Genomic DNA, 22,295 nt, shown 5'->3' with positions numbered 1-22,295 from the left:
ATTTTTGCACTTATTTCAAAATGCGCAAAAAAGCAAAAAAAAAAAGTGCCAACAATATTTACTTGAATTCTGTCTTACTGCTTTCAATCCAAATTTATTCATTCTAAGTAGATGCAAATACCTGAAAACTTCATTATGTCTTCTAGTATGGTTATACCTTTACATGGAGAAATATGGATTATTTTATTATAAATCACTTTTATTTTTCCCTTATGTTGATTTTTTTTAAAAAAGTTAGATATGCAGGGGTAGGTTAAACCACCTGTCGATTACGTTCAAGATAGTAGAAGGGGTGTTTTACAATGTTTTACGGATCCTCTGAGGATCCCAGTGCTGTAAGTGCAATGTGGCATTTGGCCATGTTGGTAAATAACTGAAGGAGCAAATCTCGCTTGTGCGCTTCAAATAGTCCATTTGAACCCCAAAGTTTTCAACCCAGCTGAGAAAAAGACACATCATGTATGCTCTTTCAATTAAGCATCATTAGTAGCTTTTTACACATTTTTCATGATCATATAAAGAGCTTTACCTTTTCTTGAGTTACGTTTCCAGAGCTGGTGTTGTGGGTCACCACTGTATAACTGGTTGCATACTGTGATCAAGAGGAAGGAAAACCACTGTTAGTGTGCAGGTGAAGACCCACCCAGAGGACTGAGGGCATTGCTGGGGCCTCTTGCTACTTCCATCATTATTTACACTGAGTGTTCTGGGCATTCCTCACTTGGTTGGCTTGACAAGGGCTTCTGAGAACTGTACAAAAGTTACATTAAAACCAAGGCAGCATGTACTTCAAGAGGCCTCTCCAGGTTATTTAGGGTCCCAAGGAAACAGGGAGAATTTCCTTACTTTCCTCGGGCAATGGTTTGGAGGACAAGGTCTGCACAATTTCAGCTGGTAGTTTGCTATTTCGAACAGCCTGATACCTCATATTATTCGAATGACCCTGGCAGTAATTCCATAATGCCAAAATTCACTTTTCAATGTGTCATTTTATTTTCATTCATTTATTTATGCTCTTTGTTCCAGAACTTATTTGAGCATGACTGCTTTTTAGCATCTGTTTCCAATTTGTCTTGAGCCTCCACTCTGCAAAGCCAGGGATGTGAGGCAAGGTGGCATTTCCTGGCTGAGTCTTTTGGGAGACTCGCTTATTAGAAGCGAGACATCTCTCCAACTTTGGTCCTGTGGTTGATTTCACGTGCTTCTGCATGGTGCACACACGTGTCTTTCGGTGGCAGTTCGAGCTGTCGAGTGGAATCTGTTAGAACACAGTCCTTCCTGACCCCTTCTAAGGGCGCCTGGCCCTGAGCTGTCAGGCGGAGCCCACTAGGACCTCCAGACTCGAAGGCCTGCTCTGCACCAGCCTTGATGAGCTCTGGCTTCTCTCAGCTTGGATTAATCAAGCTGTCCATGATCAAGGATGGCAGGGAAATAAACCCCACTCCAACCCCTCAGTGACAGGCACTGAAAGCCCCATAAATCTACTTTTTCCTCCTACCTCACATTACATATACAAGTCCCTCCTGTGCTTATATGCAGATTAAAAAAAAAAAATGAGGGGTTTTAAGTAGAAACAGAAAACTCCTGACTTGTAAAAAGCAATCAGATTAGACCATATAATCTAGACCTTTATATTCCTTGTCTGTGTAAAGAACGGCCACAGGAATGTTACTTGCATCAGTGTTAAAAATAGGGGAAAACTAGAAACAACATGAATGTCCATCAACAGGGACTGATAAGAGGAAAATTGTTCTATGGCGATAACATTGTGTGGAAGGGTATTTACTGACATGGGAAAATAGAAGCAGTCTGTATAGTATGTGTACATCTAACAATATGTGTATGTTTCTTTTAAAAATGTTGTATAGGCCGGGCGCGGTGGCTCACGCCTGTAATCCTAGCACTCTGGGAGGCCGAGGCAGGGGGATTGTTTGAGCTCAGGAGTTCGAGACCAGCCTGGGCAAGAGCGAGACCCCGTCTCTACCAAAAATAGAAAGAAATTAATTGGACAGCTAAAAAATATATAGAAAAAATTAGCCGGGCATGGTGGCACGTGCCTGTAGTCCCAGCTACTCGGGAGGCTGAGGCAGGAGGATTGCTTGAGCCCAGGAGTTTGAGGTTGCTGTGAGCTAAGCTGACGCCACGGCACTCACTCTAGCCAGGGCAACAAAGTGAGACTCTGTCTCAAAAAAAAAAAAAAAAAAAGTTTTGTATATATATGCCCAGAAAAAACATATCTGAAGAAGGTATACTGAAATGTCAATAATGAGTAGCTCTAGGTAGTGATTATGGATAATTTTTGTGTTCTTACACTTTTTTGTATTTTAATTTTTTTTTCAATGTGATTATATTACCTCTATAATCAGGAAAAAAAAGATAAAAGTGTATTTTTTAAAATTCCACAATATTTAAGAAATCCCCAAAATGTGATTTGAGGGTATTTCTTAGGTGATGTAAAAAAATTTGGGAACCAGTGGGACATTTTAGAGTTTTGTTTGTTCATTATTTTTTGTTTGTTGTTCTGTTTTTATTTTTGTTTTTTGTTTTTTTATTCCAGGTACCCATCTATAAAAATTTAGGCCAATATTATCAAGTTTTGCTAACAACATTATCCCTCCCTGTTCTGCCTTGCCTAACTCTATAGCAGTAATTTATACATCCCCCACATGAAAGTTTCATATTTTTAGCAAAGTATCAAGCCTTACCGTTCGGAAAGCTGCAACCACAAGATTTGAGGGAACCAAGTTTCTGTTGGAAAAGAAAGCATTTTGTCAGTGTTCTTAAAATTCAGTGTGCAAAGTGTCTGCTTAGAGACGTCCACTCCTAACAGCCTAACATGATATTCTCTCTCTCTCCACCCCCAGCGATACCGTGGTCTTTTGCTTGATATAAGAACACAACTGTGCCGAGCTGCTGAGCCACAACAGACCCTGTGAGTGCACCAATTCCCATCCTCATCTCCCTCATGGTACTTACTTCTTGATGTTTAGGCTTCACTGTGTCCAACCAAACCATCAGCATCGCTCCTTTCACCTAGAGGTTAAGCCCCACCGTAGTGGTTTTCACTGTTGAGTGGTACTGCCCACTAGTGAAATCCAAGGGACTTTTTGTCACAATTAATTGAGAGGCATTCCTGGAATTGAGGGGGGAGTAGGTGGGGAAGTGCTAGGTGCCAGACATTTGTCCTGCATAGTGCAGCAATGTCCTGTACAACGAATCGTCTCGGCTTTCCAATGTCCCGCATGACATACAGGTAGATAACCTTATTTATAGTTACCTGAGCCCAGAGTAACTCCAAAACAAGGGGTTGGTTATTTGTTTGTTTTGCACAATTTGAGCGTACACTGAATTTCCTTGAAACACAACTACTGTGTAAATTACGGGGTGTTTTTTTGTTTTGTTCAGAACATTTCCAAGAATTGTTCATCTTCCTGGAAAATCTTACCACCAATGACAAATTGTAGGATTTGAGTCCTTAATCCCACACCTCAGTATCAAACATCAGTCTGTATTTATAGCTATCTCATTTGTGGTGATTCTAAATTCAGGCGCAAGCATCCAACCATTTTATTTCAGAGCATTTACTATTGAATCACATTGTTTTTATTATATTATTTTCCTTTTGTCTTTTATATTACAGTTAAGTCATATTGATGTTTTAAAACTATGTGAGCAGGTAAATTCTTTTTCTTTTTCTTTTTTTTTTTGAGACAGAGTTTTGCTCTGTTGCCCAGGCTAGAGTGCTGTGGCATCGGCCTAGCTCACAGCAACCTCAAACTCCTGGGCTCAAGTGATCCTCCTGCCTCAGCCTCCCACGTAGCTGGGACTACAGGTGCATGCCAACACGCCCAGCTAATTTTTTTTCTATTTTTTTAGTAGAGACAGGGTCTCACTCTTGCTCAGCCTGGAAGGGCAGGTAAATTCTATTTGTGGATTTCATTTTAGAATGAAGGATATTATAAAACATTTGTTATAAAAGGAGGGCAATACAGCTGATTGAGCCCAATATGCAGATCGTTTTTATTAGGGGTCACCTTTGGATCAGCTTCTGTGTAGGATACTGGTTTTGATATTCAAGAAATTATATTCCAGCTGACAGTACATTTGTTTTACCCACTTCCTGCAAGAAGAGTAAGTCTAGAAGAACAAAAGAGGCTGAATTACCCTTTATAATCGATTCCAGACTTATCCGCTAATTCTTACTTACGTGGTTGGGTTGTTCACCTAGCACTAGAATCTCCATGCAACTATTTGCAGTGCCTTGGTAGGCAGAGGTAGGCAGGTCTGGCTGCAACCCAGCTTGGCAGGCAGAGTCTAAGATGGCCTCCTGGTATTCACACCTTTGTGTCAACCCTTGAGTGTGGGTGAGGCCTCTGACTTGCTTCTAATCAACAGAATGCAGCAAAGGTGATGGGATGTCACATCCATGACTTGGCTACCTAAAATTGTAGCTTCCGTCTTGCTGGCCAACTCTTCTTATTGTCTTCTGGGCTAGCACACTTTGATGAAAAGCTATTATGTTGGAAAGGCCCACATGACAAGAAACCACAGGTGGCTTCCAGCCAATAGCCAACAAGGAACTAATACCCCCAGTCCAAGCTTCAAGGAACTGAGCTCTGCCAACAACCACACAACCCCAGAAGTGAATCCCTCCTCAGCTGAGCCTTCAGATGAGACCCCAGCCCTAGCTGACACCTTGACTGCAGCTTTGTAAGAGACTCAGAAACAAAAGAGCTAACTAAGCTGTGCCAGGATTCCTGACCCCAGAGATACTGTGTGATAACCAATGTGTGAGATTTGAAGCTGCTAAATTTGTGGTAATTTGTTATGTAGCAATAGATAGCTACAACACTGGCCAACAGGGTTAATGAGAAGCAAAAGCGACTTCATGAGAACACTTGGGGTGCTCTCACAGGATGGCCAGCATTTAGAGGCTGCCGCACAGCATTTCCCAAACTTGTCTGTAAAACCCGAATTGCTTTTAACATACTTAGAGAATACCAGCAAGCACACGCCTGCATTTAAGCAGAAAAAAGTAATCTTCGACTGAATTAATTGTTGCAAAATTGTGGTCAGAAATTCGATCCTTATCACAGGTATATTCACTTTAAAAAAAGGTAGAAATAGACTAGCAACTTGTATTGCCTAGTTTTTAGCATGTAGATGAATAACAACTTACATTTGCTTATCATTTCCATTACAAAGCAACCTCCTTACATATTTCAGTCTTGTGGGCCGGGTTTGATATCTCATTTCCATTTGCTATACTAGTCAGAAGCAGAAAGGAGCCCTGTGCCAAGGTTTCTTTGTTCTATATCCACCACACGACAACTCGCAGTAGTTCCCAGACCAAGCTGGCCTCAGGTTCTCTCTCCACGAGGACAGGGAAGTTAATAAAAGAGCTGGGTTACAAGCTTTACACCTTCCCCACAGGGAACAATTTCTCCTGCAAAAATCTCGCATCCTTTAGGTATTAGCTGTTTCCTCAATTGGTACAAGCACAGCCTTTCCCACCACCTCGAAATGCACTCTCTTCCAAGGAGCATAACACTGTTTGCTAAAATCCTTCTATCTGTCCTGCCTGGGTCTCTTTACCATGAGAAATAACCCAGTACCACCTCACCCAGAATGAACCATGACATTAACCCAGAACTTCTAGTAGCCACTTGCACACTGACCTGTTTTCAGACTGTCTACGATATCTAGTCTACAAAATCTAGTGGGAACTGGGTGGTACAGAAAATACTAGAGGCAAAACAGCAACTCCTGCCCCCCCACCACCAAATCAAGTTCTTAAAAACACAATGTGGTTTGATAGTTTCTGATAAAGTTAAACATACATTTACCCCCCAACAAGTTAAATACGCACTTACCATCTGACCCAGCAATTCTACTCTTGGATATTTACCCAGGAGAAATGAAAATATGTTTGCGAAAAGGACCTGTATGCATTCGTAATAGCCCAAAACCCAAATGTCCTCAACAGATGAATGGATAAACAGATTATGATAAATCCATACAATGAAATACTACTTGGCAATAAAAAGGAACCAAGTCATATACACAACATGGATGAGTTCAGCAACACTGTGCTGAGCAAAAGAAGACAAAGAAAAGCAGGTCGGACGCGGTGGCTCACGCCTATGATCTTAGCACTTTGGGAGGCCGAGGTGGGAGGATTGCTTGAGCTCAGGAGTTCGAGACCAGCCTGAACAAGAGTGAGACCCTGTCTCTACTATAAATAGAAAGAAATTAGCCAAACAACTAAAAAAATAGAAAAAATTAGCCAGGGATGGTGGTGCGTGCCTGTAGTCCCAGCTACCCAGGAGGCTGAGGCAGGAGGATTACTTGAGCTCAGGAGTTTGAGGTTGCTGTGAGCTAGGCTGACGCCACGGCACTCTAGCCCAGGCAAGAGAGTGAGACTCTGTCTCAAAAAAAAAAAAGAAAAGAAAAAGAAAAGTATATACCAAATGATTCCATTGATTTAAAACTCTAGGAAAAGCAAAAGTAACTTATAGTGATAAAAAGCAGATCAGCTGCCTGGGGCCAGGGATGGAGAAGGAGGGTTGCTGAGAAGGGTCACGGGTGATGGAAATGTTCGGTATCTTATTTTTTTTTTCTTTTCAACAGATAATGTGCCTGGAATTGTTCAGTGTCTTGACTATGGTGGTAGGTATATGAGTTATCCATTTGTCAAAACTCGTTGAACCTTACACCTAAAATGGGTACATTTTATTGTATCATACCTCAATATTGTTTTAAAAGTTTAAAAGATACAGTGATAACAAACAGAGATTTTCTAACAAAAAAATCCATACATTCAATGGGATGACTGAGCTTTGTTTAGATGACATAGTTCAATTCTCAGATATCAATCCCTAGGAAGGACACCCCCAGGGGCAGTGAGCTGAAGCACCCACAAAAAACATCCTCCTTTCACTCGGTCCCTCTGGCTGCCACAGACAAGAAGCAACAGAAGTTCCCTCCCGCCATCACCAAGGGTGAGGAGGTGAGGCTGCCTGTGTAAACCAAAACATTTCTCTGTTCTCTTCTTCCGTTCTGTCCTTTGGCTTTCAAACAGATGCTGTGGTAAACTCTGGCTCTTCCCTACTCCCAAGCTCTCTTGGATTCTAGGATCCGCTGCTCCTCGGGCAGTCTTGCTTCCCAGAACTCCGTCTTCAGGCACTTTTCCCAACGCCTCACATTCACACAGTAACTTTGTGGGCTTTCAAAATGAGGGACATTGAGCTGGAAGGATTTTAGAGGTGACCCAGTTCCATCCCCTCTTAGCACATGGAGACACCCGTGCCCAGTCACTGAGCTGACACATCTCCCATCTCTGCTCCATCTACACCAGCACTGTCCACTAGACATTTATTTATTCATTTTTAGTCCCCTAACTGGTCTCCAGCATAAACTAGTTAAATTTAAATAGCCACATGTAGCTAGTGTCCATCATACACAGAGCTGGAGAGTTTTGAAGTCCAGAGCCTGGAAGTCAGGAGGACCCAATGGTCTTTCTACGCTCTCCTCTGCATGTCATTCAATGTCACTAGGCGTTAGGGTGCTTCTAACCACTGAGTTCTTCATCTTATTCAAGTTCACAAGTATTTCCTTTTTCTATTGTTTGATCCTGAGATATCTACTTGAATTACATAGTACAACATGTGCATTAAGCCAAAGTTCCTCAAACATGAGTAGGCCATGAAATCAATTTATTGGCTTTAACAAGTATTTAATAAAAGATGAAATACATTAAACAAAATATCAGCATGTATCACATTTACAATATTGTTTGGTGGAAGTTGTGTTTCAGTTTGTGTTTGTGGTGGTGTATGTGTGTGGATGCCATAACGTAAAATGTATTTCTGATTGTAGGTCAAAGTAAAAAACCTGTGTGAAACCTTCAAGATTATACTGCTATTAATATATCCAGAGACCCAAGTCAGACCACATTGGGAGAGAACAAATGAACAAGCCTTTCCAGGATTATAAGACTCTTTCGATACGTTATTTAAAACAAACTAACAGAAAAACTGGTATGAGCCGAGGCCAAGCTGGCAAATGTAGAACTGCACAGACTCATGCAGCTCACATCCTGGCAAACTTCAAAAATGTTCCTTCTTTATGCATCTGATACTGTTTGTTCTTCTGATCCTATTGTCAAGGGTGGTATGGTTTTCCTTTTTTTTTCCAGGAAAATTTTAAACCACTTTCTTTTTGTTTGGTTTTTTTTTTCCCCCAGAAATATTTCCCTTTAAGTTCAAAAACTCTTTACCAAATCTATGAACATTTCAAAGACTCTTCAGAACAGGATATGGCACAGTATGTATACTTGATAAATATTTATTATCCCTAGTGTTTATTGTTAGAGCCAGTTAACAGGAATATACCCCTTCAGATCTTGGTACCCCCAACAGGGCTGCAAGCTAAGGGCTGAGGGTGGTGGGCTCACACTCTGATGAGTAGGGGTGGGGGTGGGGGTTAATCTACGATTTTTTTTTTAAGGTCAAAGAAGATATTTTAATATTTTAGTATACTTATCTTTACCTCCAATGCAGTCATAAAATACAATTTAAAAAAAAATGTTTTATGGAAAAAGGGGTCCACAAAAGCACAAATATCTTGGGGTACTAAATACAGGGAGTGCATTAGATGCAAGTATCTAGGGCCCATGAAAGTCATAATGTGGCCCTGCAGTCAGGCCCTGATATTCCCCTTGTCGGGGCCTTTAGAACATGGCAGGGAGAAAGGACTGCTCTGGGGATGGGGGGTGGGGGAGGTGTGCCACTGTGGCCTGGAGTGGCTGCAGCCACTTTGCTATCACAAGGGAAGCTGACATACTGAAGAGAACAGAGTAAAGATGAAATCTACGATTTTTTTAAGGCCTACGTCCAGCTTTAGATTCCAGCCTGAAAGAGTAGGGCTGGGCCCCTTGCATGGGGAACTTTTGGGGAAATCAGGTTAAGAACACACTCATTCTCTGTATCAAGTAGCTCTCAGCTGTCCCTGAGAGGCTGGGACACACTAGAATATAGCAAGGGACTCAAATATTAACTCATTTAATCCTCACAACAATTCTAGGTAGTACATCTTATTAGCCCCATTTTACAGATAAGGACACTGAGACAGAGAGGCCAAATGACTTGTCCACATACAGCTAGTAAGTGGTAGAGCCGGGATGCAAACGCAGGTAGTTGGCTTTAGTGTCTGCTCTTAATCACTACCCAAGCCGCCTGCCTGGGTTTATGCCCTGTTCAGTCTCTAAACTATTTAGGTGCTCTCCTCGGTGGTAGAGGGAATGGTCAAGAGTTAAAGACTTTATTTATTTTTTTTTTTTTGAGACAGAGTCTCACTGTGTTGCCCAGGCTAGAGTGCTGTGGCGTCATCCTAGCTCACAGCAACCTCAAACTCCGGGGCTCAAGCAATCCTGTGACTCAGCCTCCCAAGTAGCTGGGACTACAGGCATGCACCACCATGCCTGGCTAATTTTTTCTATATATTTTTAGTTGTCCGATTAATTTCTTTCTATTTTTAGTAAGATGGGGTCTCGCTCTTGCTCAGGCTGGTTTCGAACTCCTGAGCTCAAACAATCCGCCTGCCTCGGCCTCCCAGAGAGCTAGGATTACAGGCGTGAGCCACCGCGCCCGGCCAAGACTTTATTTTTTTAATTACAAGCTGCTATATTTTTCCTTTAGTGACTAGTTAGGCTGAGAATCTCTCAACCTCAAACCCCTGGGCTCCAGAGATCCTCCTGCTTTAGCCTCCCAAGTAGCTGGGACTACAGGCACATGCCACCACGCCCAGCTAATTGTTCTATTTTTTGTAGAGACAGGGTCTCGTTCTTGATCAGGCTGGTCTCGAACTCCTAGCCTCAAGCAATTCTCCCGCCTCAGCCTCCCAAAGTGCTAGGATTACTGGCATGAGCCACTGCGCTTGGCCCATAGTCAATATTTAAAAGAAATTATTCACAACTCGCTCCCTTGACTTTGCCATCTAGGGGCTAATATTACATCCCAGTGTCTGATAGGTTTCTTTGCACCTACTCAAGAAATGTGTTCTTTGCAGCTTGAGAGGCGTCACACATATTCTCTCCAGTCCTTGGGAAGGAAGGTAAGTCTACCAACGTCCCTCTGTGACGGGAAAGGTTCAGAGCACTGTTTCCTATTAAGAAAATGAGTGTAAGGGAAAAAAAAAAAAAAACTCAAGAAACCAGGCAGCAGACAAAATCCTAATTGTATTTACAATGTACACGGCAGCAACCTGCTACACTACTGCAAAAGACGGTGGCCCAGGGCCATTCTTCTGGCTGCCAGTGCAGACAGGAGTCCTGGGCCCACGTGCTGTCCCTACCTGCCTTCTTGGCAGTTAAGCCTCTGGTTCTCCATTTGAAAACTATAAATTTTAGAGCCCAAAGGAGTGGAAGAAGCTGGCAGCCTCAATCCCTTCAATGTACAGCTAAAGAAAACTGAGGTCAACTTTGGAGACCATAAGCATGTAAGGTAGGGGAAAATGAAACTGGAATGTCAGTGAGGGTCTGGGAGTACTTCTGCCCCATTTCAGAATGGAAGGCTCTTCTGTGTTTAGTTTTGACTTTTTTTCCATTTTCAAAATTTCCCAGAGTGTGATTCTATTAGTCAAAAACGTAATCACTGTTCACTTCCTCTCTACCAGATGCCATGGGGTTCCCAATAAACCTAAAGACTACATTAGCTCACCCAGGCATTGTGGCTCAGGCCTGTAATCCTAGTGCGTTCGGAGGCTGAAGCAGGAGGACTGCTTGAGGCCAGGAGTTCAAGACCAGCCTGAGCAACACAGTAAGACCCTATCTCTAAAAAAAATTTTTAAAAATTAGCTGGGCACGATGACACACACCTGTAGTCCCAGCTACTCGGCAGACTGAGGCAGGGTGATCTCTTGAGCCCAAGAGTTCAAGGTTATAGTGAGCTACGATGGCACCACTGCACTGTACCCTGGATGACAAAGTGAAACACTATCTCTAAAAACATAAATAAATAAATAGAGACTATATTAGCTCTAAGTCATCTTGAGCTCCCCTAAATATTCCTTTTCTTCCCAATTGCCCTCATTTATTCAGGCTTTGGAAAGAGGGCTGTCCCCATTAGCTCATGTGAACTGGAAAATCACACACATAATGAATACCTATTAGCTCCATCTCTTTCTGACTTGTAGTTCTCACTTTAAAAAATAGAGTTCTTTTTCTGCTGGTCGGGTTGTCATCTGTGGAGTATGTATCTTGCTGTGTAAACCTATATCTTGCTCTTGCCCTTTAATCCTGTCTTGCTCCCCCTCAATAAATTTCACCTCGTGCTTGCCTTAAAAAAAAAACAAAAAAAATAATAAATTAGAAATCATGGCAGAGAGACCCTGTGGGAGTTCTGGAGCCACTCTACCACCAGGAAAGGGATGGACTTTAGCACAAGGCCTTAGCAGCAGCTATGCTGACTCATCAGAGACTTTTTCCACTCTTCCAGGTGTTTAAGTTCTGAGCAGTTACCAGGCAAGGGCCTGCTGGATAACTTGAGGTGTTTACTAGCAGAGTCTCATTTCAATCATGTGCCCACAGACAGAAAGGACTAGGCCCTGCCTTTTCCAAAGAATATGCCCAGAGTCACATGAAATTAGCATCGATGAGGTTTTCTTTTTTAAATAGAAACAGGGGTCTCGCTCTTGCTCAGGCTGGTCTTGAACTCCTGACCTCAACCACTCCTCACACCTCGGCCTCCCAGAGTGCTAGGATTGCAGGCATGAGCCACCGCACCTGGCCCATGAGGTTTTTTTTTAAAGGAAGTAATTTGACCCCAGAGACTACCCAGACCCCGGAAGTATTTCCGGTGGCTCAAAACTCAGTTTCCTCTCATAAGCTGCTAAGCATAAACCCTAACCTGAGCAGGACACACACACTTTCCTTCATTTAAGGAGCTCAGCCTCAATCCCTGGTTGGAGAAAGTGGGCATTTGCCCTGACTCAGTCATATGCTTACCTGGTTCTTCTTTGGCCCAGGGAAAATAGTTCTGAGATAGTTGCACTAGACTAGGAATGTGATATTATTACTATGGCATCTCGACTTGGGGGGAAGACAATAGGAGAAATAGAGAGAGCCCTAAACTGTGGGGTGGTTAGTTCTTCTAATCCCTCTTTTGATAAGCCACTGCGTGACCTAGAGCAAATCGCTTAATCTCTCTCTCAGTTTCCTCAGTCATAAAATAGGATATACCACTTGCCCTACCTTTATCCGTGAGCTGCTGGACTGAATGGAATTGGCTACTGAAAGCATTAGGAAACACTACCTATTCCCAGCAAGCCATGATAAAGCCTCTCTTAGCCCTCCCATGCAAGCACAGCCCAAGTCATTGAAAAGTTGCACCTACACTGACTGCTAAGCTATGACACTGGGTCACCATTCACTTCAGGAGCAGGAGCTGAAGGGGCCTGGATCTAAATAAAGGTAGAAAAACTTTCTTGGGCACGTGGTAATGAGGTAACACCCCTCCATCCCTCTTCGGGAGATAAAAGAATAATATTGAGGCTCTCTATGGGTTGCCACCAGCAAGCAGAGCTGAATATCCACACTCCCTCCCCGGACCACAGATCCCTGCAAAAAAAGAATCCTTTAACCCCCTAATTGCCTTCCCTCCCTGTGAGAGCTGACTGATATCCTGAAGGCAATAAGTCAAAGGTGCTCTCAACCTCAGTAGATTTCTTTTTTTCAGCCTAAACATCTCCAAACCTAAAAAAATCTCTAAAGACTCCAAACATCAAGCTGCCAGACACGGAACAAAGGCTGGGATCCCATCAAAGTCCTAATAGGGCACCCCCACCTGCCCTTTTGGCAAGAACTCTTGGTCCCTCTCATCAGAGTTTTTTTTTTTTTTTCCAATACAGATGTCCTGGATTTTTTTGTTTGGTTGTTTTAAATGAACAATTTCTCTCTTAAGTGGCAGACAGCCATCACATTTTCCAGAGGGAGAAATGGAAACAGTGGAAAAGGCAATTAATTCACTTTGCCCAGGGTTTGCTGTTTTTCACAGCCTCAGCAATGAGGAACTCTGCCTCAGTGACTCAAGACAAAACATACCTCCAAAGCTCAGAATCCAGAATTATCAGAAACCTAGAGGGGGAGCCTGTGGGTCTCCTCACTCAACTTAATAGTGGTTACATCAGTAAATACCTCCAGGCTGCAGTTTTCCCATCTGTGAACTTTGCGCTAACCAAGAAACCAAGAAAAATTGATTCTTTGGATAGTTCCAGAAACTACACTACATCATCTCAAGGGATGAAATGCAACTTCTAACAGTCACAAAAAGCAGGCAAAGCTAAGTGAAGATGCTCCTCTCTCCCTTCCCTCTAGAACTCACACCTTCCCACAAAGAAAGGCCTTGGAAAGATGATACTCTGCAGTGGTCCTGACTGGGGTGGACAGCAAACTGTCCCAAGCCCCCAGGAGAGACATATTTCTGGGTTTTAGGCCCCACACAACTAACCCCAGCCCCGCTATCCTTGGATCCACTGACAGCTCTTCAGAAAGTTGCCAGCTTCCTTCGCAGCCCAAGGGCTGAGACAGAGAAAGCCACAGAATGCAAGCAGGATGGCCCAACAGGCAAAATTTAACCAATGTTCCCAGAAGCTTTTGGGCACCTTGGGGAGGAAATGGGATGAAGATACTGGGACATGGTCGGAACATTTTTACCAGGGAGGGGAGCACGAGAGTGTAGGAGTAAAGTACAGGTGGGACGGCTGACTCTTCCCTAACACGCCTACCTAACCGTAGGACCGGTTCTTGCTAAAAGATGTGGCCCTCCCTGCTCTTGCGATTGTCCCCTGTACCCCAGCTGTTTGCAAAGGTGTGGTCAGCATGCAAAGACTCCAGACGTTATTTTTATATTTTAAAAATGCCATCAGCAGCCAACTAAGAATTAACTCTTAGGAGTATATGAGTGTATGTATGTATGAACCGGAGATGCATTAGAGAGCTGGCATCTCCCCTGAGCCCTGGGCGAAGTGGAGTGCGTTACCTGGCCAAGTCGAGGAAAGAGTCCACCGTCTCTTTGGTGACTGGAGGAGGCCCCGAAACCTCCAGCCCCAGGTCGCTGGATTGAAGGGTCTGCGCACCGGACCCTGGCTTGATGATTAACGCCAAAGCGACGGCAAGCGCCGAGGCACCCAGTGTGGTGAGCCCAAAGTAGGCGATGGCGATGCCGCCCAGACGCCCGAGGGAGCTGGCGTCCAGGGAGGCGGCGCCCGACACCAGGCTGCAGACCACCAGCGGCAGGATGATCATGCGCAGCATGCGGAGCAGCATATCTCCAGGGAAGGCCAGGTAGGTGACCTGCGTGCGGCTCAGCCCGACCCGGCGCAGCGCCGCGCCCAGGCCCGCGCCCGCCAGCACCCCCGACACAGTGAGCAGCACCAGCGCCTGGCGCCGCAGGAAGCCGGCGCAGCGCCGCGCGCGTCCCGCCGCGGTCCCCGGCGCGCTGGGCCCCCCGGCAGGCCCGGCCTGTATGCTGTCGAGGTATCCGTCGGTCTCGCTGCTTTTCTCCATGGCTGGGCCCGCCGCTCCGAGCGGGAGGCAGGGGACTTGGACTCTGGAAGGAGACGGGACTCCCAAAGAATGGATCTGACGGAGCTCGTGAGGTCTGCCAGCCGCGCCCCGCAGGTTCTGGGAAGCGTCCTCGGGGGGTGTCCCGGCCTGGCCCAGGATCAGATGCGAGAAGAGCGAGGAGACGAGCTGGAGTGCGGGTTGGACCCCCGGGCGGAATGGGTCACGCCGTGCCCAGCCTTTCCAGAACTGCCACCGGCTGGAGATGATGCAACGCGAAAGCCGCGAGGGAGGACGCGCCTGGGAGGAAGGAGGGAGCCGGGAGAGTCCTGAGCCCGCCCCCTTCACACCCACCACCCCGCCCCCCGCGGCTTTGGCCAATCAGAGCCCGGGAGCCGTCTCCGCCGCCGGGAGCCTCGCGCCCCAACCCCGGCGACTGGCGGAATGAGTGGCGGCCGGGCTGGAGGCTCAGCCCAGGGCCGCGGGGGCGCAGGGGGAGCCCGCCAATCCTGACGCCAGCAGCCACCTCCCGGCCCAGCTAAAGGAGGCTGGCTCCAGGGCGGCCGCGGGGAGGCGCGGCCTGAAAGACGGCCGGGGCTCGTTGGTACCTCTCGGGCCGGCTGGGGTCTGGGCCTTCGCAGTCAGAGGGCCCGGGAGAATGTGGAACTCGGCGACGTTCCTTATCCAGGGGATTGGGGGAGGGGAAGGCTTAGGGACTGAGGTTTTGGCGCTCTGAGAGGTCGCTGGCCTCTCCAGCGAAGGGGCTGCGCGCGATGCGGAGGCCCAGGCAGTCCTTCCGCTGCGTCCCTCCAGAGTAAAATTCTTTCCTCGAGGGGTCCGGTGGGGTTTCGCACGGTAAAGCACGCCATGGTGCCCAGTACAGGCCCAGCCCCGAGACAAAGGAAGGAAGGATGGATGGATGGATGAATGAATGAGAAAAGCCTTCTCACATGCTCTTTAAGGGCTTTTTTTTTTTTGTGACAGTCTTGCTCTGTTGCCTAGGCTAGAGTGCCGTGGCGTCAGGCTAGCTCACAGCAACCTCAAACTCCAGGGCTCAAGCGATCCTCCTGCCTCAGCCTCCGGAGTAGCTGGGACTTCAGGCATGTGCCACCATGCCCGTCTAATTTTTTTCTATATATTTCTAGTTGTCCAGCTAATTTCTTTCTATTTTTAGTAAAGACGGGGTCCCACTCTTGCTCAGGCTGGTCTTGAACTCCTGACATTGAGCTATCCTCCTACCTTGGCCTCCCAGAATGCTAGCATTACAGGCGTGAGCCACCGCCCCCCGGCCTCTTTAAGGGTTCTAACTAAGCTTTACCAGAAGTGAAAGGTGACTTGCGATGGCACCAAACCCAGCGCCCAGGCCATGCCACCGCGCGCACCCGGGCGCTCCCAGGCGTGTGGTCTGGCGGATGGGGGATGGGGCCTGGGTCTCCGGGCAGTTGCGCAGCATGCGCACTGAAGACGCAAAACTCTTCTAGAAGAAACAGAGCTCTCACGCCACCACTTCCAGTTGGTTTCTGCCACGTAACCTCAGCCGAAACTCGCGCGCCACTGGATTTTAACGTCTTCCATCCCCTCGGCCCTAGCCCTGGCGCAAAAGCGGCGCAGTCAACGGTTTGGCTAGCCTGAAAGGTGGTTCCGTATTGTTCACGTTCTTTTGATTTCCTCCTTTACTTAATATCTGCTCTGGCCACGGCATATGTAAGGGAAGCCTCTGCAGAGTTTGTTTTACTGTGTCACATTTATTAGATTTTTATATTTTCTCATTCTGCTGTTGAAAGAAAGTGTTCTTTGAAGGCTTCTGTGAAGGGGAAGTCTTCTTAAGTGTGGCTAACCTGAATTGAGAAGGACGGCGATTTACTATTGACTTCTTGCTGAAAAGGAGTCATCTTAAAACATGTCACCACAGATGTTCGGGCAAATCAAAATGCCTTCATAAGGAACCTTAAGGAGCTGTCCAAATTTTGAGACCATGAGGAGTTCATTACTTGAAGCCAGGCAGCTATTGTCTGTAGCTTGCAGGGGTTTTGTTTGTTTGTGGGGGAGGGAGGAGGTAGTGTCAGGAACAACTGTACATATTTTTATCTGGTTTTCCAGAATGCACTTTATTTCTCTGTGTGCACGGAAGGAAGAGTAATTCCTACAGACACATGCTCTATTTTGCCAATGAGCCCCTCCCTTTGTTTTGAGTACTGCTTTTATGCAAAAGACACTCAAATCATGTTCCAGAAATGCCTTTCCAACTGCCTGCTTTACGTCTCCGCCTGAATGTCCTGCAAACAGCCCAACTGAACGTGTTCAAAACCAAACTCATGGTTGCCTCCCTCAGGTCTGCTCATCCTCCTCTTCCCCTATTTCTGTTAAAACGTCATTGACCCAGTCATTTCTGTGTGAAACTTCAAAGTGACCTTTGATTCTTCCCTCTGCAGTGTCTTCTCTCACCTGATCATTTGCCAAGTTCCACAGCCATTTCTTTTGAAACATTGATCACACCCACCCCTCCCATCCATTTCCACTGCAACCATACTGACTTGGTTCTTATGTCCTCACTTCTTTTCTGGGTGACTGAAATGTTCTCTGAATTAGTCTTCCCACCTCCAATGCTCCCCTTGTTCCACCCTGTATTTTGCCTTGCCCCGTCTAATCTTCCTAATGAGTAATCTACATTTTAGGATTAGGTTCACCTTTTATGCAGGAGGATAAAAGAAGGAGCAATTAGGGTGTGCCTTCTCCTTGTTAGAAAGAACACTTCCCAAAAGTTGCACACATTCTTTTCCTTATATTTCATTAACTAGAATTTAATTAAGTCACCACACCTAGCTGCAAGAGAAGTTAGGAAATGTAGTTTTTATTTTGCACAGGCATGCACCCAGTTAAAAATTGGGGCTTATATTACTAAAGAAGCACAGAGCAGTATTGGAAGACAACTCCTTCTTATCACTTCTTGTTCAAAAGCCTTCAGTGGCTCCCACTGCATTAGGAATGTGTTCCTCATCCTGGCATTCAAGGCCTGCCATGATCTTGGCCTCAGCTCACCCTCCAGCCTTGTGCCCTCAAAACACCCAACAAAAATGGGACCATGTGCTGTTCCCACATTTTGGGGTTTTTTTGCCTCTCCATCCAGTCCCAGTTCAGATGTTACTCCCCTCCCATAGGCTTTCTGAATTCCCTTTGCTCTAGCTCTGCTTGGTGCCCACAGCTTTTCGTGCTGTTCCTGTGCACCCCAGAGCTGTGTTAATACTTAACCCTCAATTGAGAGTGGGGAACTCCGTAAACTATATTGTGTAAGGGTAGTGCCCCATGGGAGAGCAGTGTTTGGGGGTACCTTACACCATGCCAAATATATCTGTTGTTGAATTAGCAAAACTTCTCTTTGGGAAGGAGCTGGTCTCTTGGGGCATCTTTCAGGGATTGGTTGCCCCATGACCACTCTGCCTACTTGTGAGACAAACCAAGAAACAGGTGTCTTCTCCTGGCCTCAGCAACAGTTGATGATGCTACCATATCTCTCTGTGAAAGAGTTTCACTTTCTGCCTTCTTTCTTTCTCTCTCTGTCTTTTTTTTTTTTTTTTTCGAGACAGGGTCTTGCTCTATTGCCCAGGCTAGAGTGCAGTGGCATCATCATAGCTCACCGTAACCTCAAACTCCTGGGCTCAAACAATCCTCTTGCCTCAGCTTGCCAAGTAGCTGGAACTACAGGCATGTGCCACCATGCCCAACTAATTTTTTTACTTTTTATAGAGATGAGGTCTCACCGTGTTACCCAGGCTGGTCTCAAACTCCTGGCCTCAAGCTATGCTCCTGCCTCAGCCTCCCAAAGTGCTGGGATTATAGGCGTGAGCCACCATGCCTGACCTCTCTTTCTTTTCTTAATCCTTCTCTCTTTGCTCTTTTATAACATTTTATTCTTTTCATAAATTTATGTGCCTCCTGTTTGTAGGTTTTTAGTGCAAAAACAAAAAAAATTCCTATATTGGACACCTACCTCCACAATGTTAATATGTATTCTCTCTGGGTTCTAGATAGATATAAGCACCAAATTATAGAAATGCCTTGGCCGCCAGGCGCGGTGGCTCACACCTGTAATCCTAGCACTCTGGGAGGCCAAGGCAGGAGGAATGCTTGAGGTCGGGAGTTCAAGACCAGCCTGAGCAAGAGCAAGACCCTGTCTCTACTAAAAATAGAAAAAATTAGCCAAGCAACTAAAAATAGAAACAATCAAAAAAATTAGCAGGGTGGTGGTGGCGAGCACCTGCCTCAGGTGGCTGAGGCAGGAGGATCACTTGAGTTCATGAGTTTCAGGTTGCTGTGAGCTAGGCTGACACCATGGCACTCTAGCCTGGGCAACAGAGTGAGCCCAGCTGCCTCACAGCCTAAAGAAGAGCACCCCAGTCAACACACAGACCCATGTATGAGAAAAATAAATGCTTGTTGAAACCCATTGAATTTTAGAGTTGTGTCATGCTGCATTATTGTAGCAATAACTGAGTAATACAAATGCTGTCTTCAAAATCTGTTCCAATTATCTATTACTGCATAACAAACCATCTCAAACCATACTGGCATAAAACAACAACCACCCCCAAACAGAATGACACAAAACAACAACCATTTTCTTATGCTCATAATTTTGTAGGCCAGAAATTCACACAGGGTGTATGTAGCAAGGGGTCTCATCTCTGCTCCTCAATGACTGAAACCTCAGCTGCGGTGGCTTAATGGTTGGAGATGGCTGAGACAGCTCAGCTGGAGTCCTATGCCTGTGGCCTAGGTTTTGGCTGTCCACTGGGATCCCTGGTTCTTTCCCACATCTCATCTACTGAGGCTGGAATGTCTAAGATGGCTCTTTCATTCACATGACTGGCACCTGGGCTGATAGTGCTGGAATAGCTGGGGCCAGCTTGGCATCTCTCTCTCTCTTTCTCTCTTTCTGGCCTCCCCCACCCCCATATGGCTAGCTTGGGCTTCCTCACGATATTGCAATCTCAGTGAACTCAAACCTTTTACACAGTTATAATACTATGTAATACTCACTAGTTGTAATAGTTGTAATACTATGTAATACTCACTCCCCCAGAGTGAGTATTATAAGAAATGTAGGCAGAAGCTGCAAGACTTCTGACATAGCCTCAGAGAGTCCCAGAACATTACTTCTTTCACATTCTGTTAGTCAAGCAAGTCACTAAGCCAGCCCAAATTCAAAGGAGAAGAACTAGACTCCACCGCTCAATGGGGGGAGTAGCAAAGAATTTGCGGCCATTTTTAATCCACAGTAACATTCCTGCTTAAATGCTTACGTGTTGTATGCCAGAGCAGCATATGTATGCCACTACTTCCAGAAGTGTCCTAGTTCTGGCATCTCTCTTTTTTTTTTTTTTTACACTCCCTCCCCTCCCTATCTGGCATCTCTTCAGATGATGCCATTTGAAAGTTCCTTTGGACAGGCTCTTCATTAAATGATGCTGGGAAAACTGGATATCTACATGCAAAAGGATGAAATTAAAGCCTCATCTCACACCATACACAAAAATCAACTCAAAATGGATTAAAGACTTAAATATAAGACACGAAACTGTAAAACTAGTAGAAGAAAATATAGGGAGGGCCTTTTGTTACAACAGAGGGGTCCGTCCATTGTTCTGTGGCAAACATATCTTGCTCTTACTTTGTAAACCTATATCTTGCTCTCACTCTGTAAACCTATCATGTCCTTCCTCAATAAACTTCACTTCATGCTTTAAAAAAAGAGTAAAGAAAATACAGGGAAATAGCTCCATGAGCTTGGTATTGGCAATGATGTTTTTTGGATGTGACTGCAAAAGCACAGGCAACAAAATAAAAATAGACAAATGGGGTGATATCAAACCACAAAGCTTTTGCACAGCAATGGAAACTATTAACAGAGTAAAGAGACAATCTGCAGAATGGGAGAATATATTTGAAAACCATACATCTGTTAAGGGATTACTAACTAAAATATATAAGAAACTCAAACAACTCAATAGCAAGAAAACAAATAACCTGATTAAAAAAATGGGCAAAAGACTTGAATAGATATTTCTCAAAAGAAGACATACAAATGGCCAGAAAGTATATAAAAAATGCTCAACATCACTAGTTATCAGGGAATTGCAAGTTAAAACCATAGTGAGGCACCGCCTTATACCTGTCAGAATGGCTAAGATAAAAAAGATGAGAGATAAGTGAAGATGTGGAGAAAAGAGAATCCTTGTATACTATTGGTGGAAATGAAAATTAGTACAGCCATGATGGAAAATAGTATGGAAATTCCTCAAAAAATTAAAAATACAACCACCATATGATCCAGCAATCCCATTCCTGGGTATATATCCAAAAGATTTGAAATCAATGTGTCTATGAGATGTTTGCATGCCCATATTCACTGCAGCATTATTCACAATAGCCAAGAAATGGAATCAACCTAGGTGTTCACCACGGGATGAATGGGTAAAGAAAATGTGGTACATACACACATTGGAATACTATTCAGCCTTAGAAAAGAAGGAAATCCTATCATTGAGACAACATGAATGAACCCGGAGGATGTTATGTTAAGCCAGGCACAGAAAGACAAATGCTGCATGATCTCACTTATATGTGGAATCTAAAAAAGTTGAACACATAGAAATAGGGAGTAGAATGGTGATTACCAGAGGCTCGGGGGTAGGGACATTGGGGAGATGTTGGTCAAAGGACACAAAATCCCAGTTGAACAGGAGGAATAAGTTCAAGAGATCTATTGTACATCTTGGTGACTGTAGTTAATAACAATATTGTATAGTTGAAAATTGCTAAGCAAATAGATTTTCTGTGTTTTCACCGTAAAATAAGTATATGAAGTAATATGTATGTGAAATAGTTTGATTTAGCCACTCTACAATGTATATATGTATCAAAAACATCATGTTGTACACCACAAATCTATACGATTTTTACTTGTCAATTGAAAAAATAAATAAAAGAAAAAAATTTTCTTTGACATCATTTAGTCATTTTCTTAAAACCATTACTGCATCATCCATCACAAAGAAAGAATCCGTTTCTCTCATTAAAGCAAGGGCTATGGATTTCTTACTTATAAAGTGATAACAGTGATTTAATCTCTATCTTGTCAAAGTGACTGTTTTTCACTCCCAATATGTATTTGAGAATAGTTTGTGTTATACTCACATGCTGGCTTCCACTAGCAAAGAGGTTATCTCAGTTCTAGCTTCACGTCTGATAACCATTACATATTTTCCACGTTATCTCATTAGAAGGACTAGTAGCATCACTGGAATCACATAGCATGCCATGAATGAACTGAAAAAAGAAAATTGTATCCTTACTCATAGGCAAAGTTGCATTCCAGAGTACTTCTTTACCTTAACTAAGAGACACCAGATGGTATTATATTAAAAAGGTTAAATGTCAGTTAAGTTCTTCCCGTATCAGCAAAACATAGCTTGTAGAAAGTACAATGTGATTTTTTAAAAAAGGAATATTTGCTTTTGAATGGATCATATTACTTAGCAAACAGAGCAAGCAAAGTGAAAATAATAACTGAATTATTTTTATTCCATGGTGGACTACTTGTGCACAGTGGCATACTGGCATCACAATACTGATGACTTTGTAATCTATAATCCTTCCTCTGGGCTCCCCTTGGTATCATCTCTATCTGCCAAAAAGAACAAAAAAAGAGAGAGAGAAAAAAGGGGCCATAAGGATG

At 44.4% G+C, this 22,295-nt stretch overlaps 1 protein-coding gene across 1 annotated transcript in view; it reads right to left on the bottom strand.

The window, feature by feature from the left end:
- Window positions 1-14,821, bottom strand: part of SLC1A4 (solute carrier family 1 (glutamate/neutral amino acid transporter), member 4) — a 28,604-nt gene extending 13,783 nt beyond the window's left edge. The window contains exons 1-3 of the mRNA XM_012639233.1: window positions 14,037-14,821; window positions 2,706-2,748; window positions 530-592 (exon numbers count right to left, since the gene is read on the bottom strand). Of these exons, the coding sequence (XP_012494687.1) occupies window positions 530-592; window positions 2,706-2,748; window positions 14,037-14,563 (633 nt within the window). The 5' untranslated portion in view covers window positions 14,564-14,821. The remainder of the gene's footprint in view (window positions 1-529; window positions 593-2,705; window positions 2,749-14,036) is intronic.
- Between the last annotated feature and the right edge of the window lie 7,474 nt (window positions 14,822-22,295).

The sequence above is a fragment of the Propithecus coquereli genome, unplaced genomic scaffold (genome assembly GCF_000956105.1).
Source record: "Propithecus coquereli isolate 6110/MARCELLA unplaced genomic scaffold, Pcoq_1.0 Scaffold138, whole genome shotgun sequence".
Classification (NCBI taxonomy): domain Eukaryota; kingdom Metazoa; phylum Chordata; class Mammalia; order Primates; family Indriidae; genus Propithecus; species Propithecus coquereli.
Note: the sequence above shows the minus strand (reverse complement) of the source record. Positions and strands in the feature narration are given on the sequence as shown.